Source organism: Amblyomma mixtum, chromosome 6, assembly GCF_055824585.1.
Source record: "Amblyomma mixtum isolate Tamu chromosome 6, ASM5582458v1, whole genome shotgun sequence".
Classification (NCBI taxonomy): domain Eukaryota; kingdom Metazoa; phylum Arthropoda; class Arachnida; order Ixodida; family Ixodidae; genus Amblyomma; species Amblyomma mixtum.
This window is the reverse complement of record NC_143017.1, coordinates 156,845,741-156,863,671: the sequence shown is the minus strand read 5'-3', so window position 1 is coordinate 156,863,671 and position 17,931 is coordinate 156,845,741. Positions and strand designations below refer to the sequence as shown.

Below are 17,931 nucleotides of genomic sequence, written 5' to 3'. Positions count from 1 at the left end.
AGAGCACGCCTGAGTCAACACGGCTTCCGCGCGGTTCCTGATTGCCGTAACTCAATATGGGAGCGTTTATTTTATGCCGTCTCGCTGTCTTCGGCGACCGGCGATTGTTTTTTTGATATAATAGTCGCGAGGAGGGCCGGGACCGTTTATTTCCTCGTTTCGTCGCTCCGCGTTGTTTAGCGCGATTTCGATAAGGCCTGCCTTCGAGGCGGCTAGGACGAGCGCACGCATGGCGTGGTGCGTAGCTGCTAAGCTTTTCGTTAAGCGGCTTTGGCGAGCGCTGGGCTGGCTTCATGTTTTCGTTAAGACGCTGTGCAGCGGTTAGCCGGAGTAATATAGTTTTGAACAAAACTAGCAAGTCATTTTATGCGTGCATGCAAATCAAATGCCGAATTTTCGAGATATGATGATGGTAATAATAATAACGGTAATTAGGTAAGCAAGGGTGCAGTAACCGTCTCACTGGTGATGGAAACGTTGGCGGCAATGTGATCCTATAGTATTAAATGAAGGGTGTGTGGTGCATGTGACTGTTCACCGAGTTAAGTGGCATCACTGCAACTGAGCCATGGTGCATGGAATAGGGGAGACTGGGACCGCGCCGTGAAGGACGGGGTCTCTATAGGGAGTAAAAGGACGGAGAAAGAGGAAGTTGTCTTTTAGTCGCGCAGCTTTGCAGCCTTTCCAAACACTTCGCCGCTTATTCTAAATGCTTCTTTTCGTAATTCACATGCGATGTGCTGTGGTGCTCAAGATCGCCGTGCTTTTCCGTTGCGCACCGCCGTCGGTACCGCTTTCCCTCAAAGCGCGACGACGCCAAGTGATGATGGTGGGCACGTGTAAACTCATCATCATCGCCTCTCGACTCATTAAAAAAACAAAAAAAGAAATTAGCACGGACACCTAATTAAATTATGTTGGCAAAGAGACGGTATTAGAAGCAGCTGATGCCTTTACAAGAAGTGACGTCACATCCGGTCTGGTGACGTCACTTGCCTCCAGGCGACAGGCGAATTTTATGACCTATGACGCTTCTAAGCTGTCGCATTACAAACGTCAAGTGCACGTGGAGACCGAAAAAAACATGGCTGCAAACGAGAGCATAGAAACAGGATGCGACCAAGGGAGCAAAGAACAATTAGGGCTGGTAACCGTCATCAATATGCTGAGTGCAGCGAGCACTAATACCGCGACTGACAGTGTCCCTCTGTTTTTTTGTTTATTCTGAAATTTTCCTCGCCCATTTTTTTGCTTCAGAATGAGAGAAGGGGGGTAGACCGGACGGAACGCACTCGCCGTACTGCTTCACTGCGACGTATCTATGACAGTAATTACGCTCGGGTAAAGCGCTTCGCAGCGACGTACATTGTTTGTCCGCGGTGCACAATTAGCCGCTGTGATTGCTGGTTGCGAACCATACCCTATTGCCGCTGCTTGAATAAGGACTTGGGCTCGAGCAACGGCTATTACCATCTATATGGTTGTCTGGCCGAACGGTCATTTGACCTCCCGTAAGTCCTTTCTGGACGTAGCGATGCATATATACATATTCAGCCAGTTGAAGGAACCGCTAAGCACTCCGCAATCCATAAAACTAACTGCGGCTAGTTTCTTGGATCAAGCAGCCCTTCAGACAATGGTGTTGGGGAAGGAAATGTACAGTCAGGCCGGAATGAAACGCGGACGCGCATATGCCGTGTTTTCTGCTTTGAAGCGACATACTATTCCTTTATAGTCAGTTTATTAATATGTACTTCGGCATACCATTTACCCAGAAACTTGAATCAGGCTAGTTGTACACTGTAGATTAAAGTACACAGGTAAAATATTTTGTTTCGTGAACAGGCGCTGTTCGCGTTTCGTTCCGGCCGGACTGTACTGCGCATAAAAGTTTCCGGAACTCGGAAGAGATGAAAAATCTAAGTTGGTGGGCACTCTACGCATGCAGCAATTAACAGCACGCTGTGCTTTGTACTTTCTGTCTTGACCTGTTCAACGTGCCCCTCAATGCCAGGTCACGCCTGTAGGCAGCGAAGAAATTCAACTTGTTCACGTCTTCCGTGTTCATAAAACTTCTGTGGGAACCTGTACATATTATTTCGAGGTTTTAATCAATTTTCGTGTCGAGCTGACATATGTGGAAGCTCGGACTAGTTGTTAGCTTGTTGCAGGTGGTAGCGAAATTACAGCTGGGGTAATAAAGGCGAGAACGACGGAACAATGCCGCTTACTTCAAATGAATATGAGTCCCTCTCTCTCACTCATTAAAATAAGTTAGCTCAGTACCGGTATTCCTATCCACATTCTCATTTATTTATTTATTTATTTATTTATTTATTTATTTATTTATTTATTTATTTATTTATTTATTTATTTATTTATTTCCTTACTTACTTACTTCATTGAGCTCTAACCATTTTCATTATCGAAGCTGATTTTACAAGGCAGGTACTACGAACAGTGTTGAAAAACCCGTAAGTTCCATCGATATGAACTTTGCAATATTTTACGCGTTAGCCGCCGCGGTGGCTCAGTGGTTATGGTGCTCGGCTGCTGATCCAAAAGACGCGGGTTCGATCCCGGCTGCGGCGGCTGAATTTCTTTGGAGGAGAAATTCGAGGCCCGTGTACTGTGCGATGTCAGTGCACGTTAAAGAACCCCAGGTGGTCGAAATTTCCGGAGCCCTCCACTACGGCGTCTCTCATAGCCTTAGTCGCTTTGGGACGTTAAACCCCATAAACCAAACCAAACCATTTTACGCGTTAGCGTAAGTGAAATTCTCTGAGAAAATGACCGGCCAAATAAATATGCAATCCAGGCATTCGGAATAGAACACATTAACAAAGACCCTGTATGAGAAGCTGGAGAGACAAGGAAACATGCATATTTGTCGAGTCATTCTTACAAAAGTGCGTGATTAACTGACTTGCTTGGCGAGCGAACGTGAAGTGTGCGAGTATGCGTTTTGTTGGCATGACAGAGCCAACGTCGGATTATACGCCATTGTAGTTGAACGTGCAGCCGGTCCAAAAAGCGTTGAAAACGGTTCGGAATTAGGTCGTTTAGAGGAAAACGAAAAAAGAAAAGGTAACGCTAGGCGAGTCAGCACTTATGTCTCTCTGCAATTGCCTCCAGCACACGTTAATCCCTGTAATCCAGCAGAAGCCGGCTAGCAGCGTATAAGCTTTGCGCGTTAACACAAGGAATTAAAGCAACGCTTTAGAGGCCGTACTTTTTACCGCCGTTTCTCCTTTTGTCTTTGCACGCATATGCACTCTTATCGCTAAGCATCCAGGCCTTTTTTTTTTTTTCTATTACTCCAGTGTGAAACCAGAAACATTAAGGTAGAAGAAAAAGTAACACTCCAAACGAGTTCTGCATTTTTGTTTTTGTATTTCGATTTCCGTGTCAGCAGCGTGCTACACACCTACACGCTAAGCATCCAGGCATTTTTTTTATCCATTACTCCAGTGTGAAACCAGAAACACTAAGCTAGAAGAAAAAATAACATAAGTATAAAACACTTAAACGAGTTGTGCATTTTATGGCTTAGCGTTTTGTTTTTGTATTTCGATTTCCCTGACAGCAGTGCTCTACACACTCCTTCCTCGAATGCCACTGTGCCGTTAACTCTGCCTCGAAAGGTCGCCCGCCTGGAGGCCGCGATGATTACCAAGAATCACAACGACACGCGCGGACGGTCGGTCGACGGCCGGCTGCATACCCGGCTGGCAGAATAGTTTGCAAAACACGGCTAATTACACGGGACGAGGAAGGAAGGGGGAAGCCGATTTTGCTCGACCTAAGCCTGCTACACAAGCAGCCCTCATTGTATGCAAAGAAGCGACAACACCCGCCCCTTGGCAAGAGCGTTGGATGCCGTTGAGAGCACACACACACACCCGAGTCGGGGAGGGAGCACGCAAAACACGCGGAGCGATGGGGAGGGGGGGGTGCGGAAGGAGTAAGAGCCACGGGTGTCGGAACGAAAGCGAGCAGCGCGATCAAATTAGCAAGCAGGAACAGGCAGAGCATGCATCAGCAGGAAGCCGGGGGAAAGAGCCATCGGCCGCAGCCGCTCCAAGAACTCGCGCGCCCGCCCCTGGGTCCAGAATAAAGTCGCTGCCCAGCCCGGGCAACCGTCCAAGAGTCACTGAGGTGCAGACCAAGATGCTGTCGTCCCTGCCTCGAGAAACGGTTTGGGATGCCGCTGGGTGCAACGGGCCGCTTTTCGCCAGCTGACGGCGGCGGAACCGCGCTCTGCAGGGGTTCGGGCGCTTTCCATGTCCGGGCCGCGGCTGCATGTGTCTGAGGGATGATTGGCTCAGAACAAAGTCACGTGGGTTTGAAAGCCGTCCAAAGGTGTTGCGCGAAAGCTTGGTTAAGTTTTGGTCCGAAACTTCTATTTGGCAGTGCAACGTGTGTTTCTTTGTGGGTTTGGAATAAATAAATCATCAAGCCGATTTGGATGCTGATATATTCGCTTTATTTGAGGGAAGAGGGAGGGGGGGGGGGGGGGGGCTGCGGAAAGTAAGCATAATAAGCAATCCTTAAAAGAATGTTGGTTGTTGTTGGTTAACTAGAGTTTATACTGAACCTAAGCAGAGGAATCCTGAAAGTATTGTCAAGGTGCACATTCATCACTGGAGATGAACATACGCACCAAATATTAAAGAGAAATGGAGGAGCTGACCTCGATAATGACAACAACCACCATATCGGCTTCTGTACCAAAAAAGCGACGGAGCTTAATGACCTGGCTAGCGTAAATGATTATGTTCGAAAGGATATAGACTGACCCGACGGTTGAGATTTCACATAACTATGACAGACATGAAAAGCTGGCGCTAACTATAATCACTCTACGATTATCGCGTCTTTCTGCGCAGTCGCAGGGTTGAATTACCAGAAACACGTCGACCATTACTACGACTTCCGACCTTGCAATGATTCTCAGTGTGCATGTACATGTATAACGCCTTGTGCTGCGCATAGTGCGAGACGCTATGGGCAAGGCGTGTGGGAACACCTAGTGCGTACAGGAAATTACCAGGCCGAACGCGCTGAACGACATGAATGTTTTTCCCAACACCTGCCTACATCGCGGTAAAGCCATCGTTGGACCCACGTTACATGTGGCATTAGATATTCCATTAGCGTAAATAATCAATGCGGTGGTGCCTCATCAAAGGTTGAGCAGCGGTGTCTGAAATGAACGTCGCCGGTTATAAAAGGAAAATAAGAGGCTCTCATACTTCTCTTCTCTGAGGTGTGATAGTAGTACTGGAACTCTTCCTCCTTTCTCCATGCCGTTAACTTCAAAAAGAAAAAGAAAGAAATAAATCCGTCATCTCCTTAAAAAAGAATGTCTGGCAGAAAGCCAAGCTATCTACAACCACTCTCTTTGTTCTTAAGTCGTATAGAGCGCCTCCTAACGATGGTTTACTTTCATCGTTGTAGCGTGAAACGCTTAAAATTCGTCGAGCCGAATTTACACAACCTGCGCGAAAACTTGCCAAAGGAGGCAAGCTTCTCTGCACGGCTTTGGATCAAAAGTGGCGTCCCGTGCCGAGGTCTCTTCGCGCTCCCGTGTTCCGTTGCTTTGGCAGCGTGATTACCAACCCCGGCTCTCTCTATCTCTCTTCCTCTTCTCTCCTTCCCTCCTCCATCACCCTCGCCCGCGCGCCATACGCACAAGCGGTTGCCAGTTGAGACAGACAGGACGAAATGCCGCGCATTCTTAGGCAGATGCGGCGGGCGTTCCAAAATACGACACACGTCCCGTCGGGTGCGTGTTTCGACAGCGAGCGGCAACTGCTCCGCTCTTCGAGACTCCCACCCACCCGCGCATGTCTCTCGCGCGCTGGGAGCCTCCGCGGTCGCGTTCTCTTTTCTTAGCAGCCGAGCGAAGCGCGCTGAGCTGCGGGTGTCGAACAGAGGAAACAGGGGAGGGAGAAGTAATGGCTCGAACGAGTGAGTCGGCGACACCGCGCATTTCCGAGAAGCTGACACAAAGAGGAGCAAGACGGAGACAGAGGAAAGGAGCTGTCACGCAGCGGAGTAGTAAAAAGACAAAAGAGACAGGGAGCGTGAAACTTTGCTGCACTCGAAACACCGAAGGCCTAGTTAGTTTCAGAATTGGGATTTTGGTTTTTGTGCTTTGTTCGAAGGGGCATTTGAGGAATTCGCACGCCTCGTTTGGGACGCGGTCAGACGGAAGTCGTAAAGCAGTGCTTGCTGAAAGCGCACACACACAACAAAAAGAAAAAAAAATTCGCATGTCGTACAATGAGACAGTGAGTCATGAGCTACTCGATTTAACGCAACACGTCGTAGACAGGCGCTTTTTCAGCTATACGAGCAGGCAGCGTGATAATTTATATTCCAGTAGCTGGATAGCTTTGTGCCTGGTTGCACATATTTCACAGTCGCAGTGACCCATACCACTGCTCACAAACGGAGTTACTTTGTTTCTTCTTGTCGCGTTTAACGCCGAGCAAAGGCAACTGAAGCGTGCGGCTCAAGGAAGACGCGGGAAGAAAGGGGAATGATGCTGGTTTTCTTAGTTACACTTTTCCGTAGCCAACAGACATCAAATCGAAAAGAAGGAGCTAAATGTTCACTGCATCCCTGTAACGAATACGTTTCTCTGTTCATCATCATCATCATCATCATCATCCTAACTACGTTCACTACAGGACGAAGGGCTCTACCAACTAACCCTGTCCCACGCCAGCTGCCCTTATCACCGAAACTTCCTAACATCATCCGTCCCACTGACTCTCTGCCGCTCCCTGCTACGCTTCCCTGCTACATGCCCTGCCATGCCCTTTTCTTCTCCATGATTTCGACTAGGACATCATCAACTCGCGTTTGTTCGCTGACACACTCTGTCCTCTTCCTGTCTCATTTGAAACGGAACTGCGTGACAGCCGAAATATTTTTCTCGGTGTAATCAGTGTCGCACCCATGTCTCGAAAACTGTGGTACAACAGCGACTAAAAAAAATGGCAGTGGCTCAGCTCAGCTATGCCAGATTACGAGTATACGCAGCGAGAGGTACGGTATATCTCTCTTTGGCCGGAGGCGAGCGGCGTCTGCTCCGCGGTTGGCGCGCGGCGCACCAGCTGCGCAGCTCTGACGTCACTCGGCTCCTCGCGCATGCGCAGAAGTGGCGACCGACAGCCACAGCGAAACGGCGAGACTGCGGGTAATGTAGCTCTCGCTACAAAAATAAGAGCCGGCTTCCTACGTAGGTGCACTCCGAACTTCTCAATTTCTGGTGATCATCACTGATCATACCGATGCTCAGCATCGATATGATCCCCTGAGAGAATAAAATTACGCAGGGTGTTCCGAAGGGCCGATAACCTGGATGCTGGTTTGCGATGTAGCTTCTTCTTACTCTCCCTTTCCTCTTCGTCATTGTTTCTGCTACAGAAAGACGAAGTAGTGCGGGAAGAGATCGAAAAGCACAAGCAACCCCACCTCAGATGTTGCAACCTGAGCTAGCTTTATGTCCAATGCGATGGGATTGAATCACATTATTTCAAACAAGAAAACCACATTATATAAAAAAAAAAACAAGAAAGCCCGCCAGAAGACACACGTACGCGCTTACGCACACGCCCAAAAGTACAAACAGAGGGTGCCCATAAAATTACCGGCACACACAAAGAAGTTGCCTAATTTGACGCACATGGCTTTCACATCTATGTACATTCGCCCAAACTATACATGTCGCTATATTTCCTCCTTCTTCATTAATTTTGTAAAGTTTGAGGAAATCTTGAAGTTCTTGTGAAGTTTAAGCATGCAAACACGCCACTGGATTGATTCGTGTAAGAATCGGGGGGGGGGGGGGGGGGGGGCAAATACTGACAGCATCAACAAGAAGGGGGTGTTGCCGCTGGCTAAAAACCAAAGGTGGTAAAGAAAAAGCTCTGTAGGCTACGTTACCATCTTATGACAACACCTTGGGTCAAAAGTTTTCTGACCGTATGGTTTGTACTCAGCCGCGTGGTGGGGAGCTTATGGTACTGCTGTGAATATCTGCAGCGTGCTATCGTCATCGCTTTCAAGAACTTTCGGCCTTTAAGGTAGGGGCGCCTCTGCGTCTATCACAACCACAAATGAAAAAAAAAAGTAAGTGCATGACAGTAGCGAAAGCTGACAATCTGTATATCCTGCGTTGTTTTGGTTAGATATAGTCTGATTTGGAGGCAGACATGATTACGTAAGCTTCATTGTTCTTTGCGAAAGCGTGACTTGAGAAGAATACCTCCACATCCCTTTCCATGTCAGATGGAACACCACTCAGCGGAGGCCCGCGAGCAAGCAGTTCGTCAACAATAGGCAAAGAAAACAAAAATTTGAATGGACGCAAATATATTGACTCACGATACAATGCTCCTGTGTTTCCGATGTCTTGATGGTGTCTTCGGGCCGGCATGACCGAAAGGGCCTTCCTTCTGCCTGCGGCCAACTTTCATCCGTTGACAAGTAGATCTATAGAACCAACAGGGAAATGTAATGCTCATGCGGCCTGAATTCCATGTGTGCAATTGGAAGGATTCTAGATTCAGTCAAGGTGGGATGAGCGTTGTGCGCAAATTTCCTTTCTCACGCTTAACACCGGACAGCCAAGAAATCTGTGTTTGAGTTTGGTTAAAAGTCTACAAAGAATATCGGAACAGTATGGACATCTCCGACCACATAATCCGAAACGACGACGAAAAAACTGTTCTTACTTTCAGGGATGCGAGGAGTTTATTATTGCCAATGGAATAGCATGCAGAAAAAAGCCTGAGTTGAGGCAGCAGTAATACTGGTATGGTGGACAGGTCTTGCGTACGAACCACTCCGGTCAGTAACTAGTCACTCAAGTTGGCGGTCAGCAAACGCCCAGAAATATACGTGACACGTACACGGCTTTTCACTCTCGTCTTTCACAGCTGACATGCAAGACATCTAGCGCAGTGGGGCCGTGCCTGGCCCGGACTTGTAGCCCACAGCAGTGGACAATAAAAGTTTCTTCTCTCTTTACAACCAGGAGTGGACTTGTTGCTAACAACTGCATGCTGCTGTAGGCCTGCCTTGGAGGAGTTATTACTATATTTCACATACTGCATATGATTCTAGCGGCAAAACAACTAAAGTTCAAGACATAAATCTCTTCGTGCAGATTCAAACAGACCATAGATTCCTCCTTACACAGCTATAAGCGATTCTGGCTAACGGGATATTGTACCGTTATTCCATGACTGCATCGCAAAGTTCAGTGTTGTATAAGCGGGAGGTGTTGATCGTTTGATCGATATACGATCGATATGATCGATTGGAAGTTTGATCGTTAGCGAGATCAAAGAGAGGTCAGCTGACAGTTTAAACGCCTAGATGGCACTACGCCGACATCTATGGATTTGAACCGCCTGCACGCATCGAGTTTCCCGACGCCGCTTTGTTGTTAGGTACAACCAAGAACGACAGGTGACATGACTGCATGATAAGCAGCCCTGCTTTCCACTTCATAAGCTAAAAGGAGACTCGCACTAGGAAGTCAAAGCATATACCACAATGAAACTGGACAGCTGGACTCTTCAACATCATATCAGTGACTTAGCTACTAGCCTCTTAGAGTGTATAAACACGTCTGAAACTGGGCGCCATGGCATCGAAACCCTCCTGAAGCCAATACATGTCTCTATAGTTCTAAGGGGCTTCGTCGACGAGGCCCCATTCTGTAGGAAACGAATCCTTTGGACACTTGGCACGTATAGTTTGCCGACCGCAGCCAAAAGTGGGACCGACGGCCTCAGACGTCGAGCACGTGGTTGAGGTACGAGATGTAGCAGATGGCCAGGCGCAGGATCTCGATCTTGGACAGCTTCTTGTCCGGCGGCAGCGTGGGCAGCAGCCTCCGCAGCTGGGCGAATGCCACGTTGAAGGCTTCGACGCGGATGCGCTCGCGGGTGGCGTGCGCCAGCCGGTACTTCTGCGTGGCCCTGCGTCTGCGGCGCCGGTCCTCGCGGCTCAGCGACGCCAGTGGCTGGTGGCCCTCGGGGCAGCCCGGGCTGGCCGAGCCGCAGCACCGCCGGTTGGGACACGGCTGCTGGGCGCACACGAACATGGCCACCCGGCGAAGCAGCCGCGGCTCCGGCCCGCCTCGCTGCGGAAGGACACACGAATGGACAGAGTCAAGAGGCGGCTTTCACGTGACGTCACAGGCGCCATGATGGTGAACCACGGATTCACTGTGTAGGCCAGAGCAGCAAGAAGCACGCAGCTTCTTGCTGTGAGCCCGTTTCAACAACATGGATTGTAACGTAAGGTGGCCTGGCTTGTAACGGATCCTGTAACGTCTGTGCAGGCCATCTGAAGAATATGCATCCGCGTCTGTGGTGTTACTTACAAGGACATTGTTAAAATAACATGCTCGTATTTTTGCCGGGATAGTTGATGCACTTCTTGCATACACGACAAGGCGGGGTATACAGGTTCATGCAAGTGAATTGCTTACACAAGTGAACTGTCTTAAACACAAGCTCGAAACCGCCCTGTTTAGAGGTAAAACATGCTCACTTCACCGGAGCAGCTTGTCTGTACGCAGACATGATGTTCTGGTTAAGGTCTCTGGATGTGTACCGCGGCAATTCAAAACGCCGGACATGGTGTTCCATTAAAAACGGTTCATTGGTATTTCTCTTTCCTGACAGAAGTTGCAAGTTTCGTACATTTATCCACTGTGCGCGCGTCTTATTTGCTCGGCAACTTTGTATTCACGCATAGTGTCAGCTTGAGTTCGCTGGTCCTTTAAAGCGAAGGCAGCACGAGTATCAGTACACACCTGACAGGCGGAAAAGGTACGTGCTATCGGTGTGTGATAGCCCTTTAATCAGCCCCACAGTGCGCATTGTGACTTGCTCTCCATATCTTGTATGTGCTTAGTTATCACATTATATGCGTGTTACTACCATTGTTATTTAACCGCGAACACTCAATAAATGTGCGAATAGTTTGATTTCTTGTGTTGTAAGCATGTCGGTCCCAACATGCTGGTTTAATGGGCGATTTAAAAAAAGTGAGAGTGAAGGATTGATTTTGAACTAGTGTATGTGCAATATGATAGGGCCCTTTGTTTTTCCACTCGTAACGAATTCTTAACAATCGGACCAAACCCGATTTATACTCGAAAATGCGTGCTCTCAGGGAACGTGGCTTTCAAGTGCACAAAGCTAACGATAACGATTAACGGTTGAGCTTATTCCAAAGGTGGGTTTTCAATTAACTGTTTATTCCAAACCTGTGTAACGCTTCTTACTGATGACGTCGCTTACTTTAGGGATAAGTTCGACAACCAATTTGGGAAGCGACGGGTCAAAACACTGGTACTGACAATTGGAATCAATGAATTAAGCGTTTACCTACGCTGACAAAGTCTTGCTCCAATTACCTCGTGTGTTTAAAATGGTCAAATGGTCGCTGTGTAGTTGAATTAATCTTTTCGAAGTGTGCAAAGAAAGGTAGGTCTAGCAAGGACACGGCAGCACGTAGGACGAAAAAAATCAATGTCACGTGACAGTAACGCGAGGTGTACTCAGTATACTATAAGCTTCCGAATTAGTCGATCGTGGTCCCTCTATCAGACAGCCCGAATCGAGCCATTTTTAAGCTGAAATTTTCCCTCTGGAGCCATTTCGCGCTCCTGTTTCAGTTTGAGACAATAAAGCTCAGTGGCGTGTTCTCTGAAACTGTAGACATACGCTAAAAATACCAACCATCAGTAACTTGTCTCATCATGAACAGTAGTCAACAAAGGCGCAGACGGCATTTCAATTTAACAGCGGTGGCTGCATCGGGGCATTATCCGAAGGAATTGTGTCGTTGAACGCCGTAACGTAAAAATTGCTGTACAATTCTTTGTACATCTCAATTTAACAGCGGTGGCTGCATCGGGGGCATTATCCGAAGGAATTGTGTCGTTGAACACCGTAACGTAAAAAATGCTGTACAATTCTTGGTACATTTCAATTTAACAGCGGTGGCTGCATCGGGGGCATTATCCGAAGGAATTGTGTCGTTGAACGCCGTAACGTAAAAATTGCTGTACAATTCTTTGTACATTTCAATTTAACAGCGGTGGCTGCATCGGGGGCATTATCCGAAGGAATTGTGTCGTTGAACGCCGTAACGTAAAAATTGCTGTACAATTCTTTGTACATTTCAATTTAACAGCGGTGGCTGCATCGGGGGCATTATCCGAAGGAATTGTGTCGTTGAACACCGTAACGTAAAAATTGCTGTACAATTCTTTGTACATTTCAATTTAACAGCGGTGGCTGCATCGGGGGCATTATCCGAAGGAATTGTGTCGTTGAACACCGTAACGTAAAAATTGCTGTACAATTCTTTGTACATTTCAATTTAACAGCGGTGGCTGCATCGGGGGCATTATCCGAAGGAATTGTGTCGTTGAACACCGTAACGTAAAAATTGCTGTACAATTCTTTGTACATTTCAATTTAACAGCGGTGGCTGCATCGGGGGCATTATCCGAAGGAATTGTGTCGTTGAACACCGTAACGTAAAAAATGCTGTACAATTCTTTGTACATTTCAATTTAACAGCGGTGGCTGCATCGGGGGCATTATCCGAAGGAATTGTGTCGTTGAACACCGTAACGTAAAAATTGCTGTACAATTCTTTGTACATTTCAATTTAACAGCGGTGGCTGCATCGGGGGCATTATCCGAAGGAATTGTGTCGTTGAACGCCGTAACGTAAAAATTGCTGTACAATTCTTTGTACATTTCAATTTAACAGCGGTGGCTGCATCGGGGGCATTATCCGAAGGAATTGTGTCGTTGAACACCGTAACGTAAAAATTGCTGTACAATTCTTTGTACATTTCAATTTAACAGCGGTGGCTGCATCGGGGGCATTATCCGAAGGAATTGTGTCGTTGAACGCCGTAACGTAAAAATTGCTGTACAATTCTTTGTACATTTCAATTTAACAGCGGTGGCTGCATCGGGGGCATTATCCGAAGGAATTGTGTCGTTGAACACCGTAACGTAAAAATTGCTGTACAATTCTTTGTACATTTCAATTTAACAGCGGTGGCTGCATCGGGGGCATTATCCGAAGGAATTGTGTCGTTGAACGCCGTAACGTAAAAATTGCTGTACAATTCTTTGTACATTTCAATTTAACAGCGGTGGCTGCATCGGGGGCATTATCCGAAGGAATTGTGTCGTTGAACACCGTAACGTAAAAAATGCTGTACAATTCTTTGAACATTTCAATTTAACAGCGGTGGCTGCATCGGGGGCATTATCCGAAGGAATTGTGTCGTTGAACGCCGTAACGTAAAAATTGCTGTACAATTCTTTGTACATTTCAATTTAACAGCGGTGGCTGCATCGGGGGCATTATCCGAAGGAATTGTGTCGTTGAACGCCGTAACGTAAAAATTGCTGTACAATTCTTTGTACATTTCAATTTAACAGCGGTGGCTGCATCGGGGGCATTATCCGAAGGAATTGTGTCGTTGAACGCCGTAACGTAAAAATTGCTGTACAATTCTTTGTACATTTCAATTTAACAGCGGTGGCTGCATCGGGGGCATTATCCGAAGGAATTGTGTCGTTGAACGCCGTAACGTAAAAATTGCTGTACAATTCTTTGTACATTTCAATTTAACAGCGGTGGCTGCATCGGGGGCATTATCCGAAGGAATTGTGTCGTTGAACACCGTAACGTAAAAATTGCTGTACAATTCTTTGTACATTTCAATTTAACAGCGGTGGCTGCATCGGGGGCATTATCCGAAGGAATTGTGTCGTTGAACGCCGTAACGTAAAAATTGCTGTACAATTCTTTGTACATTTCAATTTAACAGCGGTGGCTGCATCGGGGGCATTATCCGAAGGAATTGTGTCGTTGAACACCGTAACGTAAAAATTGCTGTACAATTCTTTGTACATTTCAATTTAACAGCGGTGGCTGCATCGGGGGCATTATCCGAAGGAATTGTGTCGTTGAACGCCGTAACGTAAAAATTGCTGTACAATTCTTTGTACATTTCAATTTAACAGCGGTGGCTGCATCGGGGGCATTATCCGAAGGAATTGTGTCGTTGAACACCGTAACGTAAAAAATGCTGTACAATTCTTTGAACATTTCAATTTAACAGCGGTGGCTGCATCGGGGGCATTATCCGAAGGAATTGTGTCGTTGAACGCCGTAACGTAAAAATTGCTGTACAATTCTTTGTACATTTCAATTTAACAGCGGTGGCTGCATCGGGGGCATTATCCGAAGGAATTGTGTCGTTGAACGCCGTAACGTAAAAATTGCTGTACAATTCTTTGTACATTTCAATTTAACAGCGGTGGCTGCATCGGGGGCATTATCCGAAGGAATTGTGTCGTTGAACGCCGTAACGTAAAAATTGCTGTACAATTCTTTGTACATTTCAATTTAACAGCGGTGGCTGCATCGGGGGCATTATCCGAAGGAATTGTGTCGTTGAACACCGTAACGTAAAAAATGCTGTACAATTCTTTGTACATTTCAATTTAACAGCGGTGGCTGCATCGGGGGCATTATCCGAAGGAATTGTGTCGTTGAACGCCGTAACGTAAAAAATGCTGTACAATTCTTTGTACATTTCAATTTAACAGCGGTGGCTGCATCGGGGGCATTATCCGAAGGAATTGTGTCGTTGAACGCCGTAACGTAAAAATTGCTGTACAATTCTTTGTACATTTCAATTTAACAGCGGTGGCTGCATCGGGGGCATTATCCGAAGGAATTGTGTCGTTGAACACCGTAACGTAAAAAATGCTGTACAATTCTTTGTACATTTCAATTTAACAGCGGTGGCTGCATCGGGGGCATTATCCGAAGGAATCGTGTCGTTGAACGCCGTAACGTAAAAATTGCTGTACAATTCTTTGTACATTTCAATTTAACAGCGGTGGCTGCATCGGGGGCATTATCCGAAGGAATTGTGTCGTTGAACGCCGTAACGTAAAAATTGCTGTACAATTCTTTGTACATTTCAATTTAACAGCGGTGGCTGCATCGGGGGCATTATCCGAAGGAATTGTGTCGTTGAACGCCGTAACGTAAAAATTGCTGTACAATTCTTTGTACATTTCAATTTAACAGCGGTGGCTGCATCGGGGGCATTATCCGAAGGAATTGTGTCGTTGAACACCGTAACGTAAAAAATGCTGTACAATTCTTTGTACATTTCAATTTAACAGCGGTGGCTGCATCGGGGGCATTATCCGAAGGAATTGTGTCGTTGAACGCCGTAACGTAAAAATTGCTGTACAATTCTTTGTACATTTCAATTTAACAGCGGTGGCTGCATCGGGGGCATTATCCGAAGGAATTGTGTCGTTGAACACCGTAACGTAAAAATTGCTGTACAATTCTTTGTACATTTCAATTTAACAGCGGTGGCTGCATCGGGGGCATTATCCGAAGGAATTGTGTCGTTGAACGCCGTAACGTAAAAATTGCTGTACAATTCTTTGTACATTTCAATTTAACAGCGGTGGCTGCATCGGGGGCATTATCCGAAGGAATTGTGTCGTTGAACACCGTAACGTAAAAAATGCTGTACAATTCTTTGTACATTTCAATTTAACAGCGGTGGCTGCATCGGGGGCATTATCCGAAGGAATTGTGTCGTTGAACGCCGTAACGTAAAAATTGCTGTACAATTCTTTGTACATTTCAATTTAACAGCGGTGGCTGCATCGGGGGCATTATCCGAAGGAATTGTGTCGTTGAACGCCGTAACGTAAAAATTGCTGTACAATTCTTTGTACATTTCAATTTAACAGCGGTGGCTGCATCGGGGGCATTATCCGAAGGAATTGTGTCGTTGAACGCCGTAACGTAAAAATTGCTGTACAATTCTTTGTACATTTCAATTTAACAGCGGTGGCTGCATCGGGGGCATTATCCGAAGGAATTGTGTCGTTGAACACCGTAACGTAAAAAATGCTGTACAATTCTTTGTACATTTCAATTTAACAGCGGTGGCTGCATCGGGGGCATTATCCGAAGGAATTGTATCGTTGAACACAATAACGTAAAAAATGCTGTACAATTCTTTGTACATTTCAATTTAACAGCGGTGGCTGCATCGGGGGCATTATCCGAAGGAATTGTATCGTTGAACACCGTAACGTAAAAATTGCTGTACAATTCTTTGTACATTTCAATTTAACAGCGGTGGCTGCATCGGGGGCATTATCCGAAGGAATTGTGTCGTTGAACGCCGTAACGTAAAAATTGCTGTACAATTCTTTGTACATTTCAATTTAACAGCGGTGGCTGCATCGGGGGCATTATCCGAAGGAATTGTGTCGTTGAACGCCGTAACGTAAAAATTGCTGTACAATTCTTTGTACATTTCAATTTAACAGCGGTGGCTGCATCGGGGGCATTATCCGAAGGAATTGTGTCGTTGAACGCCGTAACGTAAAAATTGCTGTACAATTCTTTGTACATTTCAATTTAACAGCGGTGGCTGCATCGGGGGCATTATCCGAAGGAATTGTGTCGTTGAACACCGTAACGTAAAAAATGCTGTACAATTCTTTGTACATTTCAATTTAACAGCGGTGGCTGCATCGGGGGCATTATCCGAAGGAATTGTGTCGTTGAACGCCGTAACGTAAAAATTGCTGTACAATTCTTTGTACATTTCAATTTAACAGCGGTGGCTGCATCGGGGGCATTATCCGAAGGAATTGTGTCGTTGAACACCGTAACGTAAAAAATGCTGTACAATTCTTTGTACATTTCAATTTAACAGCGGTGGCTGCATCGGGGGCATTATCCGAAGGAATTGTGTCGTTGAACGCCGTAACGTAAAAATTGCTGTACAATTCTTTGTACATTTCAATTTAACAGCGGTGGCTGCATCGGGGGCATTATCCGAAGGAATTGTGTCGTTGAACGCCGTAACGTAAAAAAAGCTGTACAATTCTTTGTACATTTCAATTTAACAGCGGTGGCTGCATCGGGGGCATTATCCGAAGGAATTGTGTCGTTGAACGCCGTAACGTAAAAATTGCTGTACAATTCTTTGTACATTTCAATTTAACAGCGGTGGCTGCATCGGGGGCATTATCCGAAGGAATTGTGTCGTTGAACACCGTAACGTAAAAAATGCTGTACAATTCTTTGTACATTTCAATTTAACAGCGGTGGCTGCATCGGGGGCATTATCCGAAGGAATTGTGTCGTTGAACGCCGTAACGTAAAAATTGCTGTACAATTCTTTGTACATTTCAATTTAACAGCGGTGGCTGCATCGGGGGCATTATCCGAAGGAATTGTGTCGTTGAACACCGTAACGTAAAAAATGCTGTACAATTCTTTGTACATTTCAATTTAACAGCGGTGGCTGCATCGGGGGCATTATCCGAAGGAATTGTGTCGTTGAACGCCGTAATGTAAAAATTGCTGTACAATTCTTTGTACATTTCAATTTAACAGCGGTGGCTGCATCGGGGGCATTATCCGAAGGAATTGTGTCGTTGAACGCTGTAACGTAAAAATTGCTGTACAATTCTTTGTACATTTCAATTTAACAGCGGTGGCTGCATCGGGGGCATTATCCGAAGGAATTGTGTCGTTGAACGCCGTAACGTAAAAAATGCTGTACAATTCTTTGTACATTTCAATTTAACAGCGGTGGCTGCATCGGGGGCATTATCCGAAGGAATTGTGTCGTTGAACGCTGTAACGTAAAAATTGCTGTACAATTCTTTGTACATTTCAATTTAACAGCGGTGGCTGCATCGGGGGCATTATCCGAAGGAATTGTGTCGTTGAACACCGTAACGTAAAAAATGCTGTACAATTCTTTGTACATTTCAATTTAACAGCGGTGGCTGCATC

General features: G+C 46.2%; 1 protein-coding gene across 1 annotated transcript in view; it reads right to left on the bottom strand.

Moving 5' to 3' along the window:
* Window positions 1–8,141: 8,141 nt before the first annotated feature.
* Window positions 8,142–17,931, bottom strand: part of LOC149340916 (helix-loop-helix protein 1-like) — a 95,189-nt gene continuing 85,399 nt past the window's right edge. The window contains exon 2 of the mRNA XM_089551359.1: window positions 8,142–10,168. Coding sequence (XP_089407485.1) covers window positions 9,815–10,129 — 315 coding nt within the window. The 5' untranslated portion in view covers window positions 10,130–10,168 and the 3' untranslated portion in view covers window positions 8,142–9,814. The remainder of the gene's footprint in view (window positions 10,169–17,931) is intronic.